The 24,165-nt window shown below is 41.1% G+C and overlaps 1 protein-coding gene and 1 pseudogene across 4 annotated transcripts in view; one reads left to right on the forward strand and one right to left on the reverse strand.

Moving 5' to 3' along the window:
• The first annotated feature begins 348 nt into the window (after positions 1–348).
• RBM33 (RNA binding motif protein 33) overlaps positions 349–24,165 on the forward strand; it is a 152,896-nt gene continuing 129,079 nt past the window's right edge. For 3 of the 4 annotated variants that reach the window (XM_087433637.1, XM_087433643.1, XM_087433648.1), the window contains exon 1: positions 353–945. In XM_087433637.1, the coding sequence (XP_087289763.1) occupies positions 903–945 (43 nt within the window). In that variant the 5' untranslated portion in view covers positions 353–902. Of the gene's footprint in view, positions 946–24,165 lie in introns of all 4 variants that reach the window. The other variant, XM_087433658.1, reaches the window with a different exon arrangement.
• LOC147918343 (large ribosomal subunit protein eL24 pseudogene) lies at positions 23,619–24,128 on the reverse strand (annotated as a pseudogene).

Genomic DNA, 24,165 nt, shown 5'->3' on the forward strand with positions numbered 1-24,165 from the left:
TCGCTGACGCCTTATCCCAAGAAGCCCTCAGCCTTCCCCCCATCACTGTCATTCCCCAGGACCCTTTCCTCCATGTCACTTATCAGCATGTCGCTTTCTGACCTCTCTCGCTGCTCAGAAATGGACACCAGGTTCACATCTCACCCCCGGGGTCGTCGCAGGGTCTGGGCGGTCCCGAGCGCTCCAGCGCACCTGCAGCCGCCCGCAGGCCCGCGGCACTGCGCATGCCCAGCGACCTCGGGCCGGCCCAAGGGACGCGGCCTTGGGCTGCGCGCTCCCTTCCCCCGGCAGGACACCGCAGCGTCCGCGACTGCAGCTTTCCCGCCCCCAACCCCCGCCTTACTGTGCCAACAGAAACTAGACTCAGGCCGCAGCACAGTACGCGGGGCCTGCTCCCGCCCACTTCCAACGGGATATCCGCCGGCCGTAAAGCTCGGAGCCAACCGCTGCAAAGCGCCTTACGACAGAGCCCGGGGCCGAACTACGGCCGGCAACCGCCCCCGCCCCCACTTTAAACGTTTGGGGTTCAGGAGCCCAGCGTGGCCGCTAACTTCTTGTTTGCCTCCCGTGCTCGGCCTTCGTCAGTCGGAGGCTGCTCGGAGCCGCGGCAGCGTCGGAGGGGAGGCCCGCGCCGCGCCCCGCGCCTCCCGGCCGCCATCATCCCGGCGTGCACCGCGGAGGCGGGCGAGCCGGCGGCCATGTTGCCATAGTTTGTTGTTTTCTTCCTGCGGAGGAGCAGGGCCCGAGCGGCCCGCGACCCCCGCCTCGGCCGCCTCCCCGCCCCTGTCCGGGCCCGCTGTCCCCCGCCCCCGTCCTCCGCCGCGCGTCTCCGGGCCCCGGCTGGCCCGGCGGCCCCCCGGCTGGCTGGTGGGCGAGGCTGACGGCCGGGCCCAGCGAGCACCATGGCGGCCGCCCTGGGAGCGGGCGGAGGAGCCGGCGCCGGAGGTACGTGGGCCCCGCGGGCGGACGCGGGAGGCTGCGGGGCCGGGGGCCGGGGGCCGGGCCGTCCGCCTGCCCCTCGGGAGGGCCCGCTGTCCGCCCTCCCGGCGCAGGCCGTGGCTGTCCTGCTCCGGTGCTCCGCTGTCCAGTCCGCAGAGAGCGTTGCTCTCTCTGCGGCGAGACGCCCGTCCGGGAGGGACAGCGCCTGGGGGTGCGGGGGCGCCGCCGGAGGCGTCGTCCTGGCGAGTGCGGAGGACTCGAGCCCGGGGCACAGACGCAGCTCCAGACGGGCCTTTGTGAAGGAGTGTGTAACGGTGCGGCGTCCAGGGAGGAGGGCGTCTTGAAACAGCTCGGCCAGTTCGTGTGTGTTGACGGGAACTCGTTGGTTGTCTAGTAAACGTCTCTCTTTCCGTTATCAGCATCTGACAGAGGTGGAAGCGGGGCAGAAAAGGTGTAGACACTGGGTCGGTTCCTTGGGGTAGTTTGTCTTGCTTTGCAAGCGTAGATGATTTTGATAGGGCACCTAACAAATTTTAGGTAAGGTCACTTTCTGGTGCAATCACATTTTGTTGATTGTGGGTTTTTGTTTCTTTTTTTTTAGCATGGACAAATACTTGAAGTGACTTTTGTGATTATTCGAAACTTTGATAAAGAAAACCCTTAGGTGAGAAAGTATGACCAACAGAAGCATTTGGAATCAATTCTTATTATTGAACCGTTGGGAAACCGTTCTAGTGTCTACTCCAGAGGGGTTGTTTAGTAGTGCTTACTTAGCAGCACCTTGTAATAGTCCTGCACGGGAATTTTGGCCCAAATGTCAAAACGTTTGTGTGGCAAAATGGAAAAAACCTCATACTTTACGCGGAAAGGTCGCTTCTGGCAATGTAATTTGGTGTATGCCACTTTTCTGGCAGATGAATTTTTTTGCGCGTTTAGATCTTAGGCTTTGTAGTTAAATTTTGAAAATACCTGGTTTACCTTCCTTACGTGGTTACTTTCTAGGGTCAGAATCGTGTTTGATATCATATCATTCTCAAAGTGTAGTCTGGGAACTCCTGGGTCGAAACTGTGATACTAACGTTGTCTGCATGTTTCACTTTTGACTAGTCGAGTTTCCCAGAGGCTATGTGACACGTGAAGACCTCGTTACACAGGTGGCTAATGGAATGTGTGCTTGCATATTCTTTCAAGTATCTCATTTTTTTTTTTTTTTAAGATTTTATTTATTTTTTGCCCCCAAAGCCCCAGTAGATAGTTGTATGTCACAGCTGCACATCCTTCTAGTTGCTGTATGTGGGACTCGGCCTCAGGCTGGACAGAGAAGTGGTGCCTTGATGCGCACCCGGGATCCGAACCCGGGGCGCCAGCATCGCAGCGCGTTCACTTAACCACCAAGCCACAGGGCCGGCCCTCAAGTATCTCATTTTTAATTTTTAAAATAGTAAATGTGAATGAATATGCAGTGGTGCGCCGCATAACGCCGTTTCGGTCAGCGACGGACCCCATGTCTGATGGCGATCCCATACAGCCTAGGTGTGCCGTAGGCTACGCCGTCTAGGTTGTGGAAGTACACGCGGATGTTCGCACAGCGACGACACGCTCCCCAGAACGTGCCGCCGTCGTTAAGCGACACGTGACTGTAATCCACATAAACAAAAGCTTTTGCAAGTTTGAGAATTGCTGTTTTGGAGGGTTAAGTAGGCTTTAGCCTTCATGTTGTGGAGTTTATCCTTCCATTTTGTCACAGGCGGCTGGTTTCCCTTTGCCCTTAGACTAAACCAGACTCCTTACCAGGGTGTGTGAGTGCTATCTGATTTGGCCGCGCCGCTTCACCATCGTGCGGTGTGAGTGTTGGCCTGCTCCTCTCCAGGAGGACTGCCTTGCCCTCACTCTTGCCCCACTGGCTCTGCATGCCCAGGTCTCAGGATTCTCGGAGGCCTTCCTGGAGCATTCCTTCTATCTAAAGTATTTCCATCTCCTGCTTATGTGCCGCCCTCCCCTTTATTCTGTGGCACCCTTGTTTTCCTCAGAACGTTTACCGCAGTTTGTAATTTTGTTTAGTTATTTACTGCTTTGTGAAATCTCCCTTGCCCAGTAGTCCGTAAGCCCCATGAGGACAGGAATGCTGCCTATATTACCTGCCGTATATTCCAGGTTCCTGGCACGTAGTATGTGTTCAACAAATATTTGACAAATGAATGAATTAAAAAATGAAATGTTTTCTGTATGAATCCCTGTACCCCCTGTTCTGGGCATGTGGAAGTTGCACGTTTACAGCTGAGGCGCTCTTTGTGGTGTGAATAGGATCCTGTATTTTCTGCAGTTTGTTCACTTAAGAGTAGGTCCTGGGGGTCTTCCCCTGTGAGTAGGTGAGAGTCGTATGGCTCCACCATTGATTGTTGAACCATTTTTATTTTGATGGGCATTTCAGTTATTTCTACTGTTTCCACTGTGGAAAATACTGCACTAAACATCTGTAGACACATCTTGATGTGCTTAAGCAAATATCTCTGGGGGATAGGTACTTCTAGTGAAAATACTGTGTTGCAAGTTGATGTGTATTTAAACTTTTGATAGCTCTTGTCAGGTTGTCCTCAAAAAAGTTGGTATTACTTTATCCGCCTATCAGTAATGTATGAGAATACCTTGTTTCCCATACCCTCTCTAAGAATCTTTTTAATTTTTCATAATCTTGAGACAGAAAAATAGCCTCAATGTGGTAACTTACACTTTCCCAATCTCTCGTGAAATTAAGCATCTTTTCATACATTATATTTATTTTTTTGTGAATTGCCTGTTTATATCATTTGTCTTTTTTTATTGGGTGGTTGATTTCTTTTTCATTATTTTAAAGAATTATTTGTATATTATTAGGATTATTGGCCCCTTTTTATGGTGCTTGCCCTATAACCTTGTTTTAAACTTTTCACTCTGTGGAAGTTTTAAAATTTTACCTTGTGAAATATGTCACTTGTTTTTATAAGCTTTTTTTGTAATGGTGTCTCCCTGCCAGGCGTTTCTCTATGCTTTTAACATTTTATGTTTCTGAACTTTTTTACATTTAGCTTTTATTCCATATGGAATTTTATTTTGGATATGGTGTGAATTTGGAGCTTCTAACAGTTCTAGTACGATTTATTGAATTCTCCATCTTTTCCCTCTTTATAATATATTAAATTTTCAGTAATAGTTTTTTAAAATAATTGCTTTCTAGTGTGTGTGTATGTTCTTTTTCAGAAATTTCTTGATTATCCTTGTGCATTTTTTAAAAAAATGAACTTGAGAGTTATCAATCAGGTTCTATACAGAATTCAACTGGAATTTTTATTGGGATTGCTTTGAGTTTATTCACGTAATTTGGGAATGACTGATATTTTTACAGTATGGGTTCTTTTCATCCAGCAATGAGGACGTCTCTGTCAAGTTCTTCTTTTTGTCTGTCAGTCATCTACCAAATATTTATTGAGTACCTACTGTGTGCTGGGCGCTGATCTAAGAGGTTGGAATGCATAGTGAACAAAGCAGACAGGGATCCCTGCCCTTAGGGAGCTTAACATTAGTAACATTTTCTTTATATAGTTCTTCCACATTTCTTGTTAGTTTTATTCCTAGATATTTTGTATTTGTTGTCATTGTGGATAGTATAATTCTTTATCCTATTACATTCTCAAATTTGTTACTGATCTACTATAGAAGAACTTTTTTTTTTGGTAATTATATGCAACTGGCTTATTGGAATCTAGTTTTAATAGTTTGGTGCTTTGGATTTTCTAGTTAGACAGTCATCTCTGCAATCTCTTTTATTCCAATATTTCTCTCTCTTATTTCTTTGTCTTGTCCTTCTTGTCCTAGAAGCATTCATTGTCAAGCCCTCCAATATGTTAGTGTGGTGATGACAGGCATCTTTATCTTGTCATCTTGTTCTGAGTTTAATGAATGTTTTTTTTAATGTTTGACATTGAGTAGGATGTTTGCTGTAGGTTTTTGGTAGTTATTGTTTGTTTAGCTAAGAAAGTTTGTTTTTTGAGTTGGGTTTTTAATTTTATCAGATGCTTTTTCTGCATCTATTGAGGTGATCTGTGAGGCTCCTTGTTTAATCTCTTAATGTAATGTATTGTATTGATAGATTTCCAGTGCTGAACCAACCATGCATTCTTGGGTTCAAAACCTTCGTGTTCTCCGTGTTTCATTCTTTTCAGTATATTGTTGGATTTCATTTTAGGATTTATCTATGATCATAAGAGAGATTGCCTTATAGTTTTCTTTGTTTGTATTTGTGTGTGCACGTGTGCTATTCTGTTTTTTGTGAGATAGGCTGACTTCCTAGAGTGAGTTGTGAAGTTTTCTGGGATAGTGTAAAAATCTCTTTATTAAATGTTGGAAGAATTTTATCTGCAAAGCCATGCCTCTTTAAGTTATTTTTCAATTTCTTTTATCATTATTGGTCTATTTAGCTTTTTTAAATCCATGAATAGTTAGTTTTGATAAATTTTTCTGGAAAAATTATTCTTCATGTTTATATTTTCAAATTAGTTAATATAGAGTTAAACACTACAGCTTCCTAAGAATGAGTGTGTTGAGGTAAATTTTTTGAGCAAATTCTTACTTCATTTTCATACTTGATTGATGATTTTGTTGGGTCTAGAATTGTGTATGTGAATTCATTTTCCTTAGATTTTTGGTGGTGGTGTGATGTTTTCTGGCTTCCCGTTCTGCACTTGAGAAGTCTGATGACGTTCTGATTCCTTGTCATTTGTATGTGATCTTTTTTCTCTCTCTGGAGGGTTTTAACATCTCCTACCCAGTGTTCTAAAAGTTCATTAATGTAGGTCTTTTTTTTAATTAACTTTTTTTCATTGTGAAATTTCTGTTGTAGATTATTGTTTATCAGTCACCATATAAGTGCATCCCTCCACCCCTTGTGCCCACCCCCCGCCCCCCTAGCCCCTGTTAACCACCAAACAGTTCTGTCTGTCTGTGTGTTGGTTTATCTTCCACACATGAGTGAAATCGTGCATTGTTTGTCTTGCTCTTTCCAGCTTGTTTCACTTAACATAATACTCTCCACGTCCATCCATCTTGTTGCAAATGGGCTTATTTTGTCTTTTTTTATGGCTGAGTAGTATTCCATGGTATATATGTACCGCATGTTCTTTATCCCATCATCAGTCGAGGGACACTTGAGTTGCTTCCATGTCTTGGCTATAGTGAATAATGCTGTGATGAACATAGGGGTGCATAAGCCTCTTTGGATTGTTGATTTCGGGTTTGTTGGGTAGATACCCAGTAGTGGGATAGCCGGATCATAAGGTATTTTTATTTTTAAGTTTTTGAGGAATCTCCATACTGTTTTCCATAGAGGCTGCACCAGTTTGCATTCCCACCAGCAGTGGATTAGGGTTCCCATTTCTCCACAGCCTCTCCAGCATTGGTTGCTTTTTGTCTTGGTGATTATAGCCATTCTAATGGGTGTAAGATAATATCTTAGTGTGGTTTTGATTTGCGTTTCCCTGATGATTAGTGATGTTGAGCATCTTTTCATGTGCCTATTGTATATCTTCTTTGTATCTTCTGTGCATCTCCTTTGGAGAAGTGTCTGTTCATTTCCTCTGTCCATTTTTTGATCGGATTGTTTGTTTTTTTTGTTTTTCAGTTGTGTGAGTTCTATATATATTATGGAGATTAACCCCTTGTCAGATATATGATTTGCAGATATTTTTTCCCAGCTGGTGGGTTTCTTATTCATTTTGATCCTGGTTTCATTTGCCTTGTAGAAGCTCTTTAATCTGATGAAGTCCCACTTGTTGATTGTTTCTTTTGTTTCCCTTGGCTGAGTAGACATGGAATTCAAAAAGATCCCTTTATGGCTGATGACGAGTAGGGTACTACCTATATTTTCTTCCAGGAGTTTTATAGTTTCAGGTCTCACCTTCAGGTCTTTGATCCATTTTGAGTTAATTTTTGTGTATGGCGAAAGAGGATGATCTACTTTGGTTCTTTTGCAAGTGGCTGTCCAGTTTTCCCAGCACCATATATTGAAGAGACTTTCCTTTCTCCACTGTATGTCCTTAGCTCCTTTGTCAAAGATTAGCTGCCCCTAGATATGAGGTTTTATTTCTGGACTTTCAATTCTGTTCCATTGATCTGTGTGTCTGTTTTTGTACCAGTACCACGCTGTTTTAATTACTATCCCTTTGTAGTATGTTTTGAAGTCAGGGATTGTGATTCCTCCAGCCTTGTTCTTCTTTTTCAGGATTGCTTTAGCTGTACAAAGTCTTTTGTTGCCCCATATGAATGTTAGTGTTCTTTGTTTTATTTCTGTGAAGAATGTCCTTGGGATTCTGATTGGGATTGCATTGAATCTGTAGGTTGCTTTAGGTAGTATGGACATTTTAACTATGTTTATTCTTCCAATCCAAGTGCATGGAATATTTTTCCATTTCTTTATGTCATCCTTGATATCACTCAATAATGTCTTATAGAATATCTTTCATTCTATAGGTCTTTCACTTCCTTGGTTAAATTTACTCCTAGATATTTTATTCTTTTTGTTGCAATTGTAAATGGGATTGTTTTCTTGAGTTCTCTTTCTGTTAGTTTGTTGTTGGCATATAGAAATGCAACTGATTTCTGTAAGTGGATTTTGTACCCTGCCTGCCACTTGGCTGTAGTTGTTGATTATTTCTAATAGTGGTCCAGTGGATTCTTTCTTTTTTTTTGTGAGGAAGATCAGCCCTGAGTTAACATTCATGCCAATCTTCCTCTTTTTGCTGAGGAAGACCGGCTCTGAGCTAACATCTGTGCCCATCTTCCTCCACTTTATGTGGGATGCTGCCATAGCATGACCTGACAAGCAGTGCGTCGATGCACGCCCAGGATCTGAACCCAGGCCGCCAGCAGCAGAGCCTGCGCACTTAACCGCTACGCCACGGAGCCGGCCCCTCCGATGGATTCTTTAGGGTTTTCTATATACAAGATCATGTCACCTGCAAACAGCGAGAGTTTCACTTCTTCGTTGCCTATTTGTATTCCTTTTATTCCTTTTTCTTGCCTAATTGCTCTGGCCAGAACCTCTAGTACTGTGTTGAATAAGAGTGGCAAGTGGGCACCCTTGTCTTGTCCCTGTTTTCAGAGGGATGGCTTTCAGTTTTTCCCCATTGAGTATGATGTTGGCTGTGGGTTTGTCATATATAGCCTTTATTATGTTAAGGTACTTTCCTACTATACCCATTTTGTTGAGAGTTTTTATCATAAATGGATGTTGGATCTCGTCAAAAGTCTTCTCTGCATCTATTGAGATGATCATGTGGTTTTTATTCCTCGTTTTGTTAATGTGGCCTATCACACTGATTGATTTACGGGTGTTGAACCATCCCTGTGTCCCTGGTATAAATCCCACTTGATCATGGTGTATGATCTTTTTAATGTATTGATGTATCCAGTTTGTCACTAGTTTGTTGAGGATTTTTGCATCTGTGTTCATCAGGGATATTGGTCTGTAGTTTTCCTTCTTAGTGTTGTCTTTGCCTGGCTTTGCCTGGTGATGTTGGCCTCGTAGAATGTGTTGGGAAGTGTTCCATCTTCCTCTATTTTTGGAATAGTTTGAGAAGGATAGATATTAAGTCTTCTGTGAATGTTTGGTAAAATTGTCCACAGAAGCCATCTGGTCCTGGACTTTTATTTTTTGGGAGGTTTTTGATTTTGTTTCAATCTCTTTACTTGTGGTTGATCTATTCAGGTTCTCTATTTCTTCTTGATTCACTTTTAGGAGGTTGTAGGAGTCTAGGAATTTATCCATTTCTTCTGGGTTGTCCAATTTGTTGGCATATAGGTTTTCATAGTATTCTCTTATAGTCTTTTGTATTTCTGTGGTTATCTGTTGTAATTTCTCGTTTTTCATTTCTAATTTTATTTGAGCTTTCTCTCTTTTTTTCTTGGTGAGTCTAGCTAAGAATTTGTCAGTCTTGTTTATCTTCTCAAAGAACCAGCTCTTTGTTTCATTGATCCTTTTTACTGTTTTTTTGATTTTAATTTCATTTATTTCTGCTCTGATTTTTATTATTTCCCTCCTTCTGCTGACTTTAGGCTTTGTTTGTTCTTCTTTTTCTAATTCTGTTAGGCATAGTTTGAGGTTGCTTATTTGGGCTTTTTCTTGTTTGTTAAGGTGGGCCTGTACTGCTATGAGTTTCCCTCTCAGGATTGCTCTTGTTGCATCCCATATGAGTTGCTATGGTGTATTTTCAGTTTCATTTATCTCCAGATATGCTTTGATTTCTCCTTTAATTTCATCAAGGATCCATTGGTGGTTTAGTAGCATGTTGTTGAGTCGCCACAGCTTTGTCACTTTCCCAGTTTTTTCCTAGTAGTTGATTTCTAACTTCATGGCATTATGGTCTGAAAAGATGCTTGTTAAGATTTCAGTCTTCTTAAATTTATATAAGCATGTCTTGTTTCCTAACATATGGTCTATTCTTGAGAATGTTCCGTGTGCGCTTGAGAAGAATGTGTAATCTGCTGTGTTTGGATGGAGTGCTCTGTATATGTTTGTTAAGTCCATCTCATCTAGTTGTTCGTTTAGGTCCATTATTTCCTTATTTATTTTCTGTCTGGATGATCTGTTCATTGATGAGAGTGGGGTGTTAAGATCCCCCACTATTATTGTGGTGGTGTTAAAATTTCCTTTTAGGTTTATTAATAGTTGCTTTATGTACCTTGGTGGTCCTGTATTGGATGCATCTATATTTAAAAGCGATATGTCTTCTTGGTGGAGTGTCTTTTTTATCCTTATATATTGCCCGTCTTTGTCTCTCATTACCTGTGTTATCTTGAAGTCAACTTTGTCTGATATAAGTATGGCAACACCTGCTTTCTTTTGTTTGCCATTAGCTTGGAGTATCGTCTTCCATCCTTTCACTCTGAGCCTGTTTGTCTTTAGAGCTGAGATGTGTTTCCTGGAGGCAGCATATTGTTGGGTCTTGTTTTTTAATCCATTCTACCACTCTATGTCGTTTGATTGGAGAGTTCAGTCCATTTACATTTAGGATAATTATTGATAGATGGGGGCTCGTTGTTGTTATTTTATCGCTCTTTTTCTGGTTCTTTTGCATTTCTTTTGTTTCTCATCCCATGTGTTTCAGACTACCAATTCAGTTTGGTAGTTCTATAGGGATTTCTCTTATTTTTCTCTTTCTTTGTCGTGTGTGATTCTGTTCTGATTATTTGGTTAGTGGTTACCATGAGGTTTGTATAAAAAAATCTTGTGAATGTGATAGTCCATTTTTTGATGTCCTGTTATTCCCTTAGACTAAGTTGATTTGATCCTTTTCCTCTTCCCCTTCTAAGTTATTGTTGTCACATCTTATTCCTTCTTGTGTTGTGAGTTCGTGTGTAACCTGATGAGGTTATATTTATGCCTGGTGCTTACCTTCCCTTGATCTTTGGTTTTATAAATCAGTGTTTACTAATCTATTTTGATAGAGGACTGCAATTTTTCTAGTTTTGTCGACCTATTTTCCTCCTTGTTCAAAACTTTGAATCCCCTTTGTCTTTTTTTCTCGGGGATGAGGGCCTTCTTGAGCACTTCTTGTAGTGGGGGTCTTGTGGCAATGAACTCCCTTAGCTTTTGTTTATCTGGGATAGTTGTTATTTCTCCATCATATCTGAAGGATATTTTTGCTGGATAGAGTATTGTTGGCTGAAAGCTTTTGAATACATCGTGCCACTCACTGCTAGCCTGTAAAGTTTCTGTTGAGAAATTGGCTGAGCCTGATAGGAAGTCCTTTGTATGTTATTTTTTTTTCAGTCTAGCTGCCCTTAATATTTTTTCTCTGTCGTTGACTTTTGCCAGCTTTTCTGCTATGTTCCTTGGAGAGGGTCTTTTTGTGTTGATATATTTAGCAGATCTGTTTATTTCAGTCACTGCTATTTCCAGCTCCTTCTCCAGGTTTGGGAAGTTATCATCTGTTATTTCTTTAACAAGTTCTCTGCTCCTTTTTCTCTCTCTTCTCTCTCTGGAATACCTATAATCCTTATGTTGGATTTCCTAATTGAGTCAGATATTTCTTGGAGAGTTTCTTCATTTCTTTTTAGTTTTAGTTCTCTTTCTTCCTCCATCTGGAGCATTTCTGCATTGCTGTCCTCAATATTGCTAGTTCTTTCCTGCCTTTTGTGAGCTCTGATGCCTAAGGTTTCCAGATTTGTCTTTATCTTCTTTGTCGTGTTTTTCATTTCTAAGGTTTCCGAATTTTTTTTAATAGTTTCAATCTCTTTTGTGAAGAAACTCCTGATGTCATTGAGCTGTCTGCCTGTGTTTTCTTGTATTTCATTAAGCTTTTTTATGATGGCTATTTTGAATGCCGTGTCATTAAGGTTATACATTTCTGTGTTTTCTGGGTTGATTTCTGGGTGCTTGTCATTTTCCTTTTGGTCTGGAGATTTAATATATTTTTGCGTGGTGCTTGTCATTGTTGGCTTTTTCTCATAGTGAAAATATTTGGTCACAGTTTCCTTTTGCTGCCGCTGGGTGGGGGTCAAGTGCGGTGTATTCTGGGCAGCCTCAATCTGCGGGCACTCTCGTCGGCCCGTGGCTGATCTGAGGCGTGGCTGAGTGGAGGCTGCTGGGGGGGAAGTGTGGGAACAGCTGGAGCTGGAGCGCAGCTAGGCCGAAGCAGCTGGGGCTCGAGTGCGGGTGGGTTGAAGCAGCTGCAGCTGAAGTGCCACTGGGCCAAAGAAGCAGGAGCTGGTGTGCCGCTGGGCTGAAGAAGCTGGAACTGGATTGCGCTGGGCCGAAGAGGGAACAGCTGGAGAGCCACTGGGCCAAAGAAGCTGGAAGTGGATTGCGCTGGGCCAAAGAAGGAGGAGCTGGAGCACCGCTGGGCCAAAGAAGCTGGAACTGGAGTGTGGTAGGCTGAAGCTGCTGGTGCTGAGGCAGCTGGAGCCTGAGCACAGGCCAAGCCGAAGCAGCTGGAGCCAGGGGGAGGGAGCGGTCAAGCCGGAGGAGCTGGGGGCAGGGCATGGTCTAGCTGAAGGAGCTGGGGCTGTGGTATGGTGGAGCCGGGGAAGCTGTGGCCGTGGCTTGGTCCAGCCGGAGCAGCTGGGGCTGTGGCGTAGTGGGGTGTGAGCTGCCGCTGCATCTGGTGCAGGGGCGTAGGCTCGCCCCACTGCTGGTCGGGCCGAGGTGCCTGGGGGCTGCTGCCTATGGGGGTGGGGTGTGTTCACGCTGCCCCTGCTGGTGGGGCCCAGGCACCTGGGGGCTGCTGCCTCTGGGGACAGGGCTGAGCTGAGGCGCTGCTGTGCTGAAGCACCAGTCGGGGGGGGGGCCGGGTGTGGGAGGGGCGCTTACTTTCCCGTCCCCAGTCTCAGAGGTTTCTCACCTTGCTGCTGTTCTCTCTTCTCCTCAGGGGCTAGCTTGTTGAAACTACACTTGCAACAGTTCCGCTCCCTCTGTAGGGGGATCCCCACGGGCTGTGAGGGGTCTTGGAGTGCGCTGGTTTTTATGTGGTGAGCCGTCCCTCCCTCTCCTCTGAGAGCTGCGTGGTCTCAGTCTCTGGATGGCAGTCCTTGGGGAAGGAAAGGAGCTCCTCTTATCTCCTTCCGCTTACTCTTGGGATTCCAGCACCTTGGGTGTATGGCTGCCTGGGTGCCTCAGGTGTCCCCTGTGTTGTGTGAATAGCTTCTGGTGGAATATGAATGTCCTTTTTGTTGTGTTTTAGAGGGGGAGAGTTCACTGGGGGAAGCTCACTCCACGATGATGCTGACGTCCCAGAATTTTTTCAGCATAGGTCTTTTTATATTTATTGTACTGTGTATTTGGTGGACCCTTTAGTTTGGAAATATTGCATTCTTCTGGGAAATTTTCTTATATTGTTTTTTTCTCTTTTATTTCTTCTGTTCTCATCTTCTGAAACTCTTATTGGATTTTGATGCTTCATTTATGTACAAAACATAAGAGTGAGTTCATTAAGAGTCTTTTTGAAGAGTAGGTATTTTGGTAGTTTTATAGAGTCACATAGAAGACTAGAACAACTAAGACTGGAGAAGGGCAGAAATCAGGGCCGCCCTGGAGCCTCTGGCAGACCTGGCGTGTGATGCGTCCCTCCAGCGAGGCTGCCACTCCATCTTCCGTTACTTTTCTTATAGACATGAGAATTTTGTTCCTGTTTGGCCAAATGCTGTTCATCTTTAACTGATTTAGCTATGGCTAAATGTGGGTCCACTGTTGTAGATCTTTTGATATTTTCTCCTCTTTTTTGAGAGAAGATAGAGCTCTGATACTTATGTATATTTCTGTTTTTAAAATGTTGGCAATTAAGTCGGTTAAAAACAGACAACATAATTCAAAGAGAGCATGTGTCTTGTAGGCCACCAGATTGCAACCTACACTTACTTTAGAGTAGTTCTGCCAGTGTGATTTAGTAAGTTTCATGAATAAGTGATCTTCCTACCTAAACCTTGAGGAAGTTGTGGTTGCCCTTTAGTATTTTTATATAGGAAATCACAGGGTGTTTTACTACAGTTGTTTCCTAAATAAATTCTGGAGTACTGTACTTGGTGTTTGGTAGCCCTGAGTTTTAAACCTTGTTTTGCTGTTTACTGACATTGGTTAGTCTTAGTTTTCACATTTGTAAAAGGAGGATTTGGGGATGGAGTAAATGAGAAAATGAATGTAAAAATGCTAGCTTGTTGAAGTAGAATGAAGCCTCTGTTCAGCTCTTCAGTATGCTAGGATTTATTTGGGTTTTATCAGTCTTGTTTCAGTTAGGAGAACAGAAGCCATGCTATGCTTTCCAAGTATGAAGGGTTTTAATACAGGAACTAGAGACTTATAGAATCCATGGAAAGGCTGGAGGTGCAACGGTCAGGAAAACTTTCTCTGAGAATCTCAGCCTGGTTGTAGGAGCTTGCCGGGAAGCCCTTGTGACTCTGAAGACTGCCCTGGAAGCTCTCATGGGCGATCTCAGTCTGCAGTGCTGGAACTGTCTACTTTTGATGGTATTGAGTCTCAAGAAGCCACCACTGACTATCACAGCTCCTATGAGCCCAGATGCAACACGTGGTTTTCTCAAGAGCTCACTCTCACCTCTCCGAGTACTTCACATCTGCCTTTGTGTGTCTGTCCTGCCTCTGCCTCCTGAGAATAATTGTGATGATAATTGTGACTCAGATCGCCTGTAGACTCTTAACTCAGAACCACACCGAGAAGGTGGCTCGGGGAAGTGCAAGCCCTCTGTGCTCCTCTGCACCATTGTGCAGAGCAGTGGTGTCACAGTCAGCACCACTGTTACTTATGTCTGTGGGAGGGAAAAAAGCAGTTGATGGAAGGACTTTCTCTCTTTCTTTGGCATTTCTTCCTTTAAACTTCACCAGTTTAGCAACTGATGTGCAGTAATTTAAAAGGTTTCGCTTTTTAAAGAGGGTCTAGAGTCTTTGGAAAAGAAATGGGGTATCATTTCCTCTAGATTCTAAGTCATGATGGCAACATCCAGTTGCCCGAGCTCAGACCACTTGTCTTCTTTTGACTTCCCAGGATGATAGAGACCTCAAGGGTTTGGCTTTTATAGCTTCCATATTGGGAGGCAGAGCCCTGTCTTCTGTCAGGACTCATGCTGTGATTTCCAAACACAGGAAGAGGAAATTCAGTTGCAAGACAGGCTGACAAATGGCAATGTGCACTACACTTGATGAGCAAAATACAGAGTTCATTTTACGGAGAACATGGCCAGGGGCCCATATAACGTAAGAGGTTTTTAAAACAATGACTACAAATTATTTTTCAAACAACGTGATCTAAGGGCTCTTTCTGAAAATTTTGCTTGGTTACTCAGAATTTGATAGTTATATTGTAGGGCTAATATACCCCCTCTCAAAGTTCTTGAACATTATCTCATTCTTCTCATTAGTTGCGGTTTAAATAAAGGGTCTGGATTTCCTCATCTGTAAAAGATGGAATTTTGACTCTTAGTGATTCAGAATATGAGCATGTTATACATGAGAATGATGTTGAGACTAAAGAAGGTTGAGAACTTTTAGACTAGAGCAAAGGTTGACACACTTTTTCTGTAAAGGGTCAGATGGTAAATATTTTAGGCTTTGCAGATCACATGGCTTGTGTTGCAAGTACTCAACTCTGCCCTTGTAGCTTGAAAGCAGCTGTAGACAATATGTAATTGAATTGTCAAACAGTATTCCAAGAAAAGCTTATTTACATAAACAGGCAGTAGCCCAATTTGGACAAAAACAAGTGGCAGACCCTGCTTGGCCTGTGGACTGTAGTTTGCTGACTCTGGAACTAGATTAGAGTCCTGTTCCAAGCTAGTATTCTATGGTTTCTAATCTAAGTTCCAGATTCCTGGAAAAGATGAGAAAATAGTGAGAATGCTAAGTAGAAGAGTTGTGTTAATTATACGTATCTTATTGCTTCATAGTTGAAAATTGTAAAAATTTCAGTAGGTATCTTTACTCTTGCTGATAAGAAAAATTGACTCCCTTATTAAAGTAGAATGTCTAGTACAAGGGTTAGTCTTAGAAGGAGAGTTCCCAGACAGAGGCGTTTACCACTCTTGTCCTGCTGAGTTAATCTTCCCCTTCAGAGGTGTGCTGTTCTTCCTTAAAAATTGAAATAACGAGGACACATTTTGTTCTCGGGGTTCTGCTCGGTGTGACAGATACAACCTGGAACTTTGAAAAAAACGCTTTGTCTGTATTCTAAAGGAAAACAGAAAGGAATGACTGCAGAAAATGTAAGAAGAATAGAAACAGGTGTACAAGGTTCTTGTAGTTTGTTTCTTAGGGTTTTGAGTCAGGGTTCTCTCCATATCCATTTTTACATTGTGCATTTCAGGGGAGAGAAACTATGTGTCTTCTTGCTGTCTGCTTCATTAGGTGTGCTCTTCCTGTTCCTCAATGTGCCTTTGTTCAAGCGCAGGTTACCCACATTTACAACCATCCTTATTTCCTTTTGGGAATTCTCATTGTTTTCTACTTCCGTCTGCCATGTCTCACTGCATTATCTCACTCCTTTTCTCTGTCATAAATGGTCCCCTTCAAGCAACTCTTCCATCTCCCTGCATTCATGGCCAAAGCTTCTTGAGAGAGTAGGCTCCACCTGTATAAAGCAACAGTATCTTGGTCCTGCTTACTTTGTATTTTCCTTTTTGCAGGGAAAAATAATAAAACCAGACTATACAGAATAACATGACAAACCTGTGAACCTCACAGCTGGAATTAGCCTTTAATGTTTTGTCATGTTTGCATCAGTTTTTTTTTTTTTAATGAAGGAAGATATTACAGATAAGGTCTCCATTATATTTTGCCTGAGTCTGATAACTTTCTTCTCCAGAGTCACGCACTGTCAGGAATTTGGTGTAAGTATTTTCAATCCATATTTATGTTACATATCAATGTAACAAGATATTAAATAAATATATCTACATATATGTGTTCATAACCAATACATACTATTTATTTTATGCCACAAAGGTTAGCCTGTGTATATGTCATTTTGTATTTTTAACAGTGAGTCTTTGGTTTAGATTTGTCAAAGTGAGGCCACTCATTTTGGGCGAGTGAGGAATAAAAGATATGTGTATTTTTGCTGGATATTGCCAAGTACATTTTTGTGTAGGGTTTGTACCATTTTATACTCCCACCACTAGTATATGAGAGCACTTATTTCCCCATACTCTCAACAGAGTATATTATCAAATGTTTGAGTCTTTGTCAGAAGTGAAGAATGGTTCATAGTTCATTTTAAAATAGTTCGTATTTTAAAAAAGATTTATTATGGAAAAAATTTCAACTTAAAAATAATTGCCTAGTTCCTGTATGCCTGTATGTCCATCATCCGGCTACATCAATATTAAATCATGGCTGATCAAGTGTATTTCATTTGTACTCCATCTTCTTACTCCTTTCCCTTATTTTTTGAAGAAAATAAGAATATCTTAGACATCATATCATTTTCTCTATAAATATTTCTGTATGATCTCTAAAAGGTAAAGACTTAAAAACCATAATACTCTTAGCATACCTGAAAAAAGAACCATTTCATAATGTCACATTCAGCCAGTGTTCCAGTTTTCATTAGATTTATGTCATAAAAGTTTAGAAATACACTTTATTTGAATTAGAGTCCAAATGAAGGCTGCACATCTTGCTTAGTTGATGTTTCTTAAATTTCTTTAGTTTTCTTCTCTGTTTCTCTTTTTCTTTGTGTTTTATTTGTTGAATTGTTGTTTGTCTTGTAGAGTTTCCCACAGTCTAGATTTTGCTGATTGCATCTCATTGGTGTTATATTTTTAAATTGTTTTTTATTGTGGTAAAATACATATAACATAAAATTTACCATCTTAACCATTTTTTTTTGTTTCTTAAAATTATTTTGTTGAGGTTGCATTGGTTTATAACATTGTTAAATTTTGGGTGTACATTATTATATATCAGTTTCTGTTGAGACTGCATCTTGCTCACCCCCAATAGTCTAGTTGTGTTTGTTCTTTTTTCGTGTTTCAAAGGTGTATTTTTTTTTTAATTATTTTAATGAGGCCATATTGGTTTATAACGTTGTGTAATTGCAGGTGTATGTTACTATATATCAGTTTCTGTATAGACTGCATCTTGCTCACCCCCAGTGGTCCAGTTTTTATCTGTCACCATATGTATGTACCCCTTTACCCCTTTTGCCCTCCCCCCACCTCTTCCCTTCTGGTAACCACTGATCTGTTCTCCTTTTCCATGTGTTTGTTTATCTTCCACACATGAGTGAAATCATACTGTGTTTATCTTTCTCTGTCTGGCTTATTTCACTTAACGTAATACCCTCAAGGTCCATCCATGTTGTTGTAAATAGGACAATTTTGCCTTTTTTTTTATGGCTGAGTAGTATTCCATGGTATATGTACACCACATGTTCTTTATCCATTTATCAGTTGAGGGGCACTTGGGTTGCTTCCACGTCTTGGCTATTGGGAATAATACTGCAGTGAACATAGGGGTGCATAAATCTCTTTGTATTGTTGATTTCAAGTTCTTTGGATAAATACCCAGTAGTGGGATAGCTGAATCTTATGATATTTCTATTTTTAATTTTTTGAGACATTTCCATACTGGTTTCCATAGTGGCTGCACCAGTTTGCATTGTCACCAGTAGTGTATGAGGGTTCCCTTTTCTCCACATCCTCTCCAACATTTGTTATTTTTCGTCTTATTAATTATAGCCATTCTAATGGGTATAAGGTGATATCTCATTGTAGTTTTGATTTGCGTTTCCCTGATAGTTAATGATGTTGAACATCTTTTCATGTGCATGTTGGCTGTCTGTGTATCTTCCTTGGAAAAATGTCTGTTCGTATCCTCTGCCCATTTTTTGACCCTGTTGTTTTTTTGTTGTTGAGTTATATGAGTTCTTTATATATTTTGGAAATTAACCGCTGTTGGATATATGATTTGCAAATATTTTGTCGCAGTTGGTGGCTTGTCTTTTCGTTTGTTCATGGTTTCCTTTGCCTTGCAGAAGCTTTTTAGTCTAATGTAGTCCCATTTGTTTATTTTTTCTTTTGTCTCCCTTGCCTGAGTAGATGTGGTATTCGAAAAGATACTGCTAAGATTGATATCACAGAGTGTACTGCCTTTTTTTTTCCTAGGAGTTTTATGGTTTCGGGTCTTACATTCATGTCTTTAATCCATTTTGAGTTAATTTTTGTGTATGGTGCAAGTAATGGTCTACTTTCATTCCTTTGCACGTGGCTGTCCAGTTTTCCCAGCGCCATTTATTGAAAAGAAATTCTCTGTTGTATGTTCTTTGTATGACTTGTTGTATGACTGCTTTGTCAAAGATTAGCTGTCCATAGATGTGTGGTTTTATTTCTGGGCTCTCATTTCTGTTCCATTGATCTGTGTGTCTGTTTTTGTGCCAGTATTACTAGAGCTTTGTAGTGTGTTTTGAAGTCAGGGATTGTGATGCCTCCAGCTTTGTTCTTTTTTCCAGGATTGCTTTGGCTGTTTGGGGTCTTTGTTGTTCCGTATAAATTTTAGGACTCCTTGTTCTGTTTCTGTGAAGAATGTCATTGGGATTCTGATTGGGATTGCATTGAATCTGTAGATTGCTTTAGGTAATAACGGACATTTTAACTATGTTTATTCTTCCAATCCATGAGTATGGATTCTATTTCTTTATATCTTCTTCGATTTCTTGCAATAATGTGTTATAGTTTTCAGTGTATATGTGTTTCACCTCCTTGGTTAGATTTATTCCTAGATATTTTTATTCTTTTTGTTGCGATTGTAAATGTGGTTATATCCTTGACTTCTTTCTGGTAGTTCATTGTTAGTATATATAAATGCAACTGATTTTTTAAGTCGATTTTGTACCCTGTAACTTTGCTTTAGTTGTTGATGATTTCTAATAGTTTTCTGGTGGATTCTTTAGGATTTTCTATATATAGAATTATGTTGTTGCAGACAGTGCGAGTTTCACTTCTTCCTTGCTGATTTGGATACCTTTTATTTCTTTTTGTTGCCTAATTGCTCTGGCCAAAACCTCCAGTGCTATGTTGAATAGGAGTGATGAGAGTGGGCAACCTTGTCTTGTTCCTGTTCTCAGAGGGATGGCTTTTGCTTTTTCACCATTAAGTATGATGTTGGCTGTGGGTTTGTCATATATGGCCTTTATTATGTTGAGGTATTTTCCTTTATACTCATTTTATTGAGAGTTTTTATCATAAATGGATGTTGGATCTTGTCAAATGCTTTCTCTGCATCTATTGAGATGATCGTGTGATTTTTTATTCCTCATTTTGTTAATGTGGTACATCACATTGATTTGTGGATGTTGAACCATCACTATCTCCCTGGTGTAAATCCCACTTGATCATGGTGTATGATCCTTTTAATGTATTGCTGTATTTGATTTGCTCATATTTTGTTGAAGATTTTTACATCTATTAGCGGTATTGGCCTATAATTTTCTTTTTTGTGTTATCCTTGTCAGGGTTATGTTGGCCTCGTAGAGTGAGTTAGGAAGCATTCCGTCTTCTTCAGATTTTCGGAACAGTTTGAGAAGGATAGGTATTAAATCTTTGAATGTTTGGTAGAATTCTCCAGAGAACCCATCTGGTCCTGGACCTCTGTTTTTTGGGAGGTTTTTGATTACTGTTTCAATCTCTTTACTTGTAATTGGTCTATTCAGATTCTCTATTTCTTCTTCATTCAGTTTTAGGAGGTTATATGATTCGAAGAATTTATCCATTTCTTCTAGGTTATCCAATTTGTTAGCATGTAGTTTTTCGTGGTATTTTTTCTATAATCCTGTTTATTTCTGTGGTATCTGTTGTAATTTCTACTCTTTCAATTCTAATTTTATTTATTTGAGCCTCTCTTTTTGTCTTAGTGAGTCTGGCTAAGGGTTTGTCAAATTTTATCTTCTCAAAGAACCAGCTGTTAGTTTCATTGATCCTTGCTATTGTTTTTTTTAGTCTATTTCATTTATTTCTGCTGTAATTTTTATTATTTCCCTTTTTCTGATGTTGGGCCTTGTTTGTTCTTCTTTTTCTAGTTCTGTTAGGTGTGGTTTAAGATTACTTATTTGAGATTTTTCTTGTTTGTGGAGGTGGGCCTGTGTTGCTATAAATTTCCCCCTTAGAACTGCTTTTGCTGCATCCTGTAAGAGTTGGTATGTTGTGTTTTTTTTTTTATTTGTTTCCAGGTATTTTTTTATTTCTCCTTTGATTTGTTTATTGCTCCAGTGGTTGTTCAGTAGCGTGTTGTTTAGTCTCCACATATTTGTGACTTCCTCAGCTTTTTTGTTGTAGTTGATTTCTAGTTTCATAGCATTGTGGTCTAAAAAGATGCTTGATATGCTTTCAATTTTCTTAAATTTATTGAGTCTTGCTTTGTTTCCCAACATATTGTCTATCTTTGAAAGTGTTCCATGTGCACTTGAGAAGAATGTGTATTCTGCTCTTTATAGATGGAATGTTCTATATATACCTATTAAGTACATCTGGTCTAGTGTTTCATTTAAGGCCACTGTTTCCTTGTTGACTGTGTTTGGATGGTCTATCCATTGATGTAAGTGGGGTGTTAAGGTCCTGTACTGTTATTGTGTTTCTGTCAAATTCTCCCTTTAGGTCTGTTAATAGTTGCTATATATATATACTTGGATGTTCCTGTGTTAGGTGCATATATATACATAAGCGTCATGTCCTCTTGGTGGAATGTCCTTTTTATCGTTATATACGACTCGTCTTTGTTTCTTATCTTTTTTATTTTGAAGTCTTTTTTGTCTGATATAAGTATGGCAATACCTGCTTTCCTTTGCTTGCCATTTGCTTGGAGTATCATATTGCATCCCTTCACTCTGAGCCTATGTTTGTTTTTAGAGCTGAGATGTGTTTCCTGGAGGTAGCATATTGTTGGGTCTTGTTTTTTAATCCAGCCAGCCACTCTGTGTTGTTTGATTGGAGATTAAATCCATTTACATTTAGAGTGATTATTGGTATATGAAGGCTTAACATGGCCATTTTCTCTCTTGTTCTCTGGTTGTTCTGTTTCTGTTGTTCTTTTCCCTTGTATTTCAGACTGCCATTTCAGTTTGGTGGTTTTCTGTGATGGTTTTCTCAGTTTTCTTTTTATGTATGATTTGTGCCTCTGCTCTGATTTTTGGTTTAGTGGTTGCCATGACATTTGTATAAAAGACCTCATAGATGAGATAGTCCATTTTCTGATAGCCTCTTAATTTCCATTAGCTTAAGCAGCTTCCATCCCTTTCCTCTTCTGAGTTATTGTTGTTGCAAATTATTCTTTTTTGTGTTGTGGGTTTGTGACTGAATTGAAGTGTTTATAGTTATTTTTGATGCTTTCCTTCCCTTTATCTTTTTTGTTATAATTAAGTGTTTGCTGACCTATTCTGATAGAGAGCTGCAGTTTTCCGATTTTGTCTGTTTATCTCCTTGCTCAAAGCTTTGTAAACCTTTGCTTCTTTGTTTCAGGTAGGAGGGCTTCCTTCATCATTTTTTGTAAGGCAAGTCTTGTGGCGATGAATTTCCTCAGCTTTTGTTTATCTGGGCACGGTTTTATTTCTCCGTTGTATCTGAAGGATAATTTTGCTGGATAGAGTATTCTTTGCTGAAAGTTTTTGTCTTTCAGTATTTTGAATATATCATTCCATTCTCTCTCAGTTTGTAAGGTTTCTGCTGAGAAATCCGCTGAAAACCTGAGAGGGGTTCCTTTGTATGTTATTTTCTTCTGCCTTACTGACGTTAATAGTTTTTCTTTGTCATTGACTTTTGATAGTTTTAATATCATGTGCTTTGAAGAAGATCTTTTCGCATTGGTGTAATTAGGAGTTCTGTTGGCTTCATATACATGTAAGTCCAGTTCCTTTCTTAGGTTTGGAAAGTCTCAGCTGTTGTTTCTTTGAACAAGCTCTCTGGTGCTTTCTCCCTCTCTTCTCCTTCTGGAATAACTATAATCCTTATGTTACTTTTCCAAATTGAGTTGGATATTTCTCGAAGAATTTCTTCATTTTTTAAAAATCTGAGTTCTTTCTACTCTTCCATCTGAACATTTCTATATTTCTGTCTTCTAAGTCGCCAATTCTGTTCTCTATAATGTCTGCCTTATTTTTTTATGGTTTCTACATTATTTTTTATCTTGTTGATTGTGTGTGTTCTTCATATCCATAATTTCTCTATAGTTTTTTTTAAGGACTTCAATATTTTTGGTGAACTGTTCCTTCTGTTCGTTAATTTTATTCCTGAGCTCATTGAACTCAGGATTTTGGGATTTTCTTGTAACTTGTTGAGTTTCTTTATGACAACTATTTTGAGTTTTCTGTTTTTCACATTGTAAATTTCTGTGACTTCATGATTGGTTTGTGGAGACTTGTCAGTTTCCTTCTGTTGTGCAGTGTTACTGTAGTTCTTCATGGTGTTTGATGAATTGATCCTGTGCTGGTACATTTGTGGTAGTATCGGGTTGCAGATTCCACCTGCCACCACTGGTGGGGGCAGGAGCAGCGTTTTCTCGTCCTGCCCTATCTGCTGGTAGTTGTGCCAGTTCGGTTGCTCTGCATTCCCATGCGCTGGCTGCAGCCACTCGGTGGGTTGTGCTCCTGTGGGTGCAGCCTCTGTGATTGCCAGGTGGGTTGCAGCTGGGCACTGTGCTTGGCAGGTGGGTCATGCTAGCAAGGGCTGGTGCTGCACTCTTGGGCAGGTTAGCTGAGCTGTTGTGCTTCATGGTCGGGGCACCTTGGTACGGGTGGGGCCCCTGCAGAATGGTGGGTGCTCTCAAGAGCTGGGCTACCACTCAAAAAGCATTTGCGCCCAGGGCCGGGCTGCCCGCCGCCTCTGCTCATAGTCATGCCACCTGCTGTCTGAGGGTCTGCGACCTGGATTGCTGCCTCAGGAGAGGAGGAGGGTTCCACTCACCTAGTTCCACTGCTTCCTGGGGATCCAGTCCACCCGCTTTCAGGTGTATGGCTGCATGGATCCCTAAGGCATCCTGTTGTGTTGTGTAGGGAATCCTCTGTTAGTTAGTGAATGTCCATTTAGTTGTAATTTAGAGTGGAGGGACAAAGGGAACAACTCACTCTGTAATAATGCTGACATCACTTTTCCATCCTAGCCAGTTTTTTTTTTTTTTAGTGATAGTTAGATCTTTATTTAAAAATCTGATCTGGCAGCTTAGTGTTTTCCACCAACGTGGGGAGCAGAAACTTTTACTGGCTTCACAGTCTTTTGCTTAGGTGCTGCCTTTGTGGGAGCCTTAGCAGCAGCTGTTGCTTTTTAGATGCTTGCTTATTTAGCCTTTTTTGCTTCCTTGGCAGCCCTGATAGTTTGTTCTCGTTGAGCCTTTCTAATTTCAGGTTTCTGATTCCTGGCCATATCAGCAAGAGATGCACCAGTGATGGCCCTCTGGAATTTGACTGCATGGCAGGTTCTTTTCTTTTGAATTTCTTCCGACTGCCCCTTTTTGTGCTTCCTTCTGTAGAGGACAGTCCAGTTTATCTGCCGAGGATTCCTCTTGGAAAGGAATGCCGGCTCACATTTTGCGTTAAGAAATTAGAAAACCTTCCCGTCGATCCTGGCATGGCGCTGCATATGTCTGGGGTAGATCTTGTAGGTGCTATAGCTGCACAGCTCGACCTTCGTGACTGCAGCCGCTGGGGAGAAGGAACGATGGCGAAGAGCCATCTTAGCCGTTTTTAAGTGCACTGTTTAGTGGTATTAA

Source organism: Ceratotherium simum, chromosome 1 (assembly GCF_057802395.1).
Source record: "Ceratotherium simum simum isolate JZ-2026a chromosome 1, ASM5780239v1, whole genome shotgun sequence".
NCBI classification, from domain to species: Eukaryota; Metazoa; Chordata; class Mammalia; order Perissodactyla; family Rhinocerotidae; genus Ceratotherium; species Ceratotherium simum.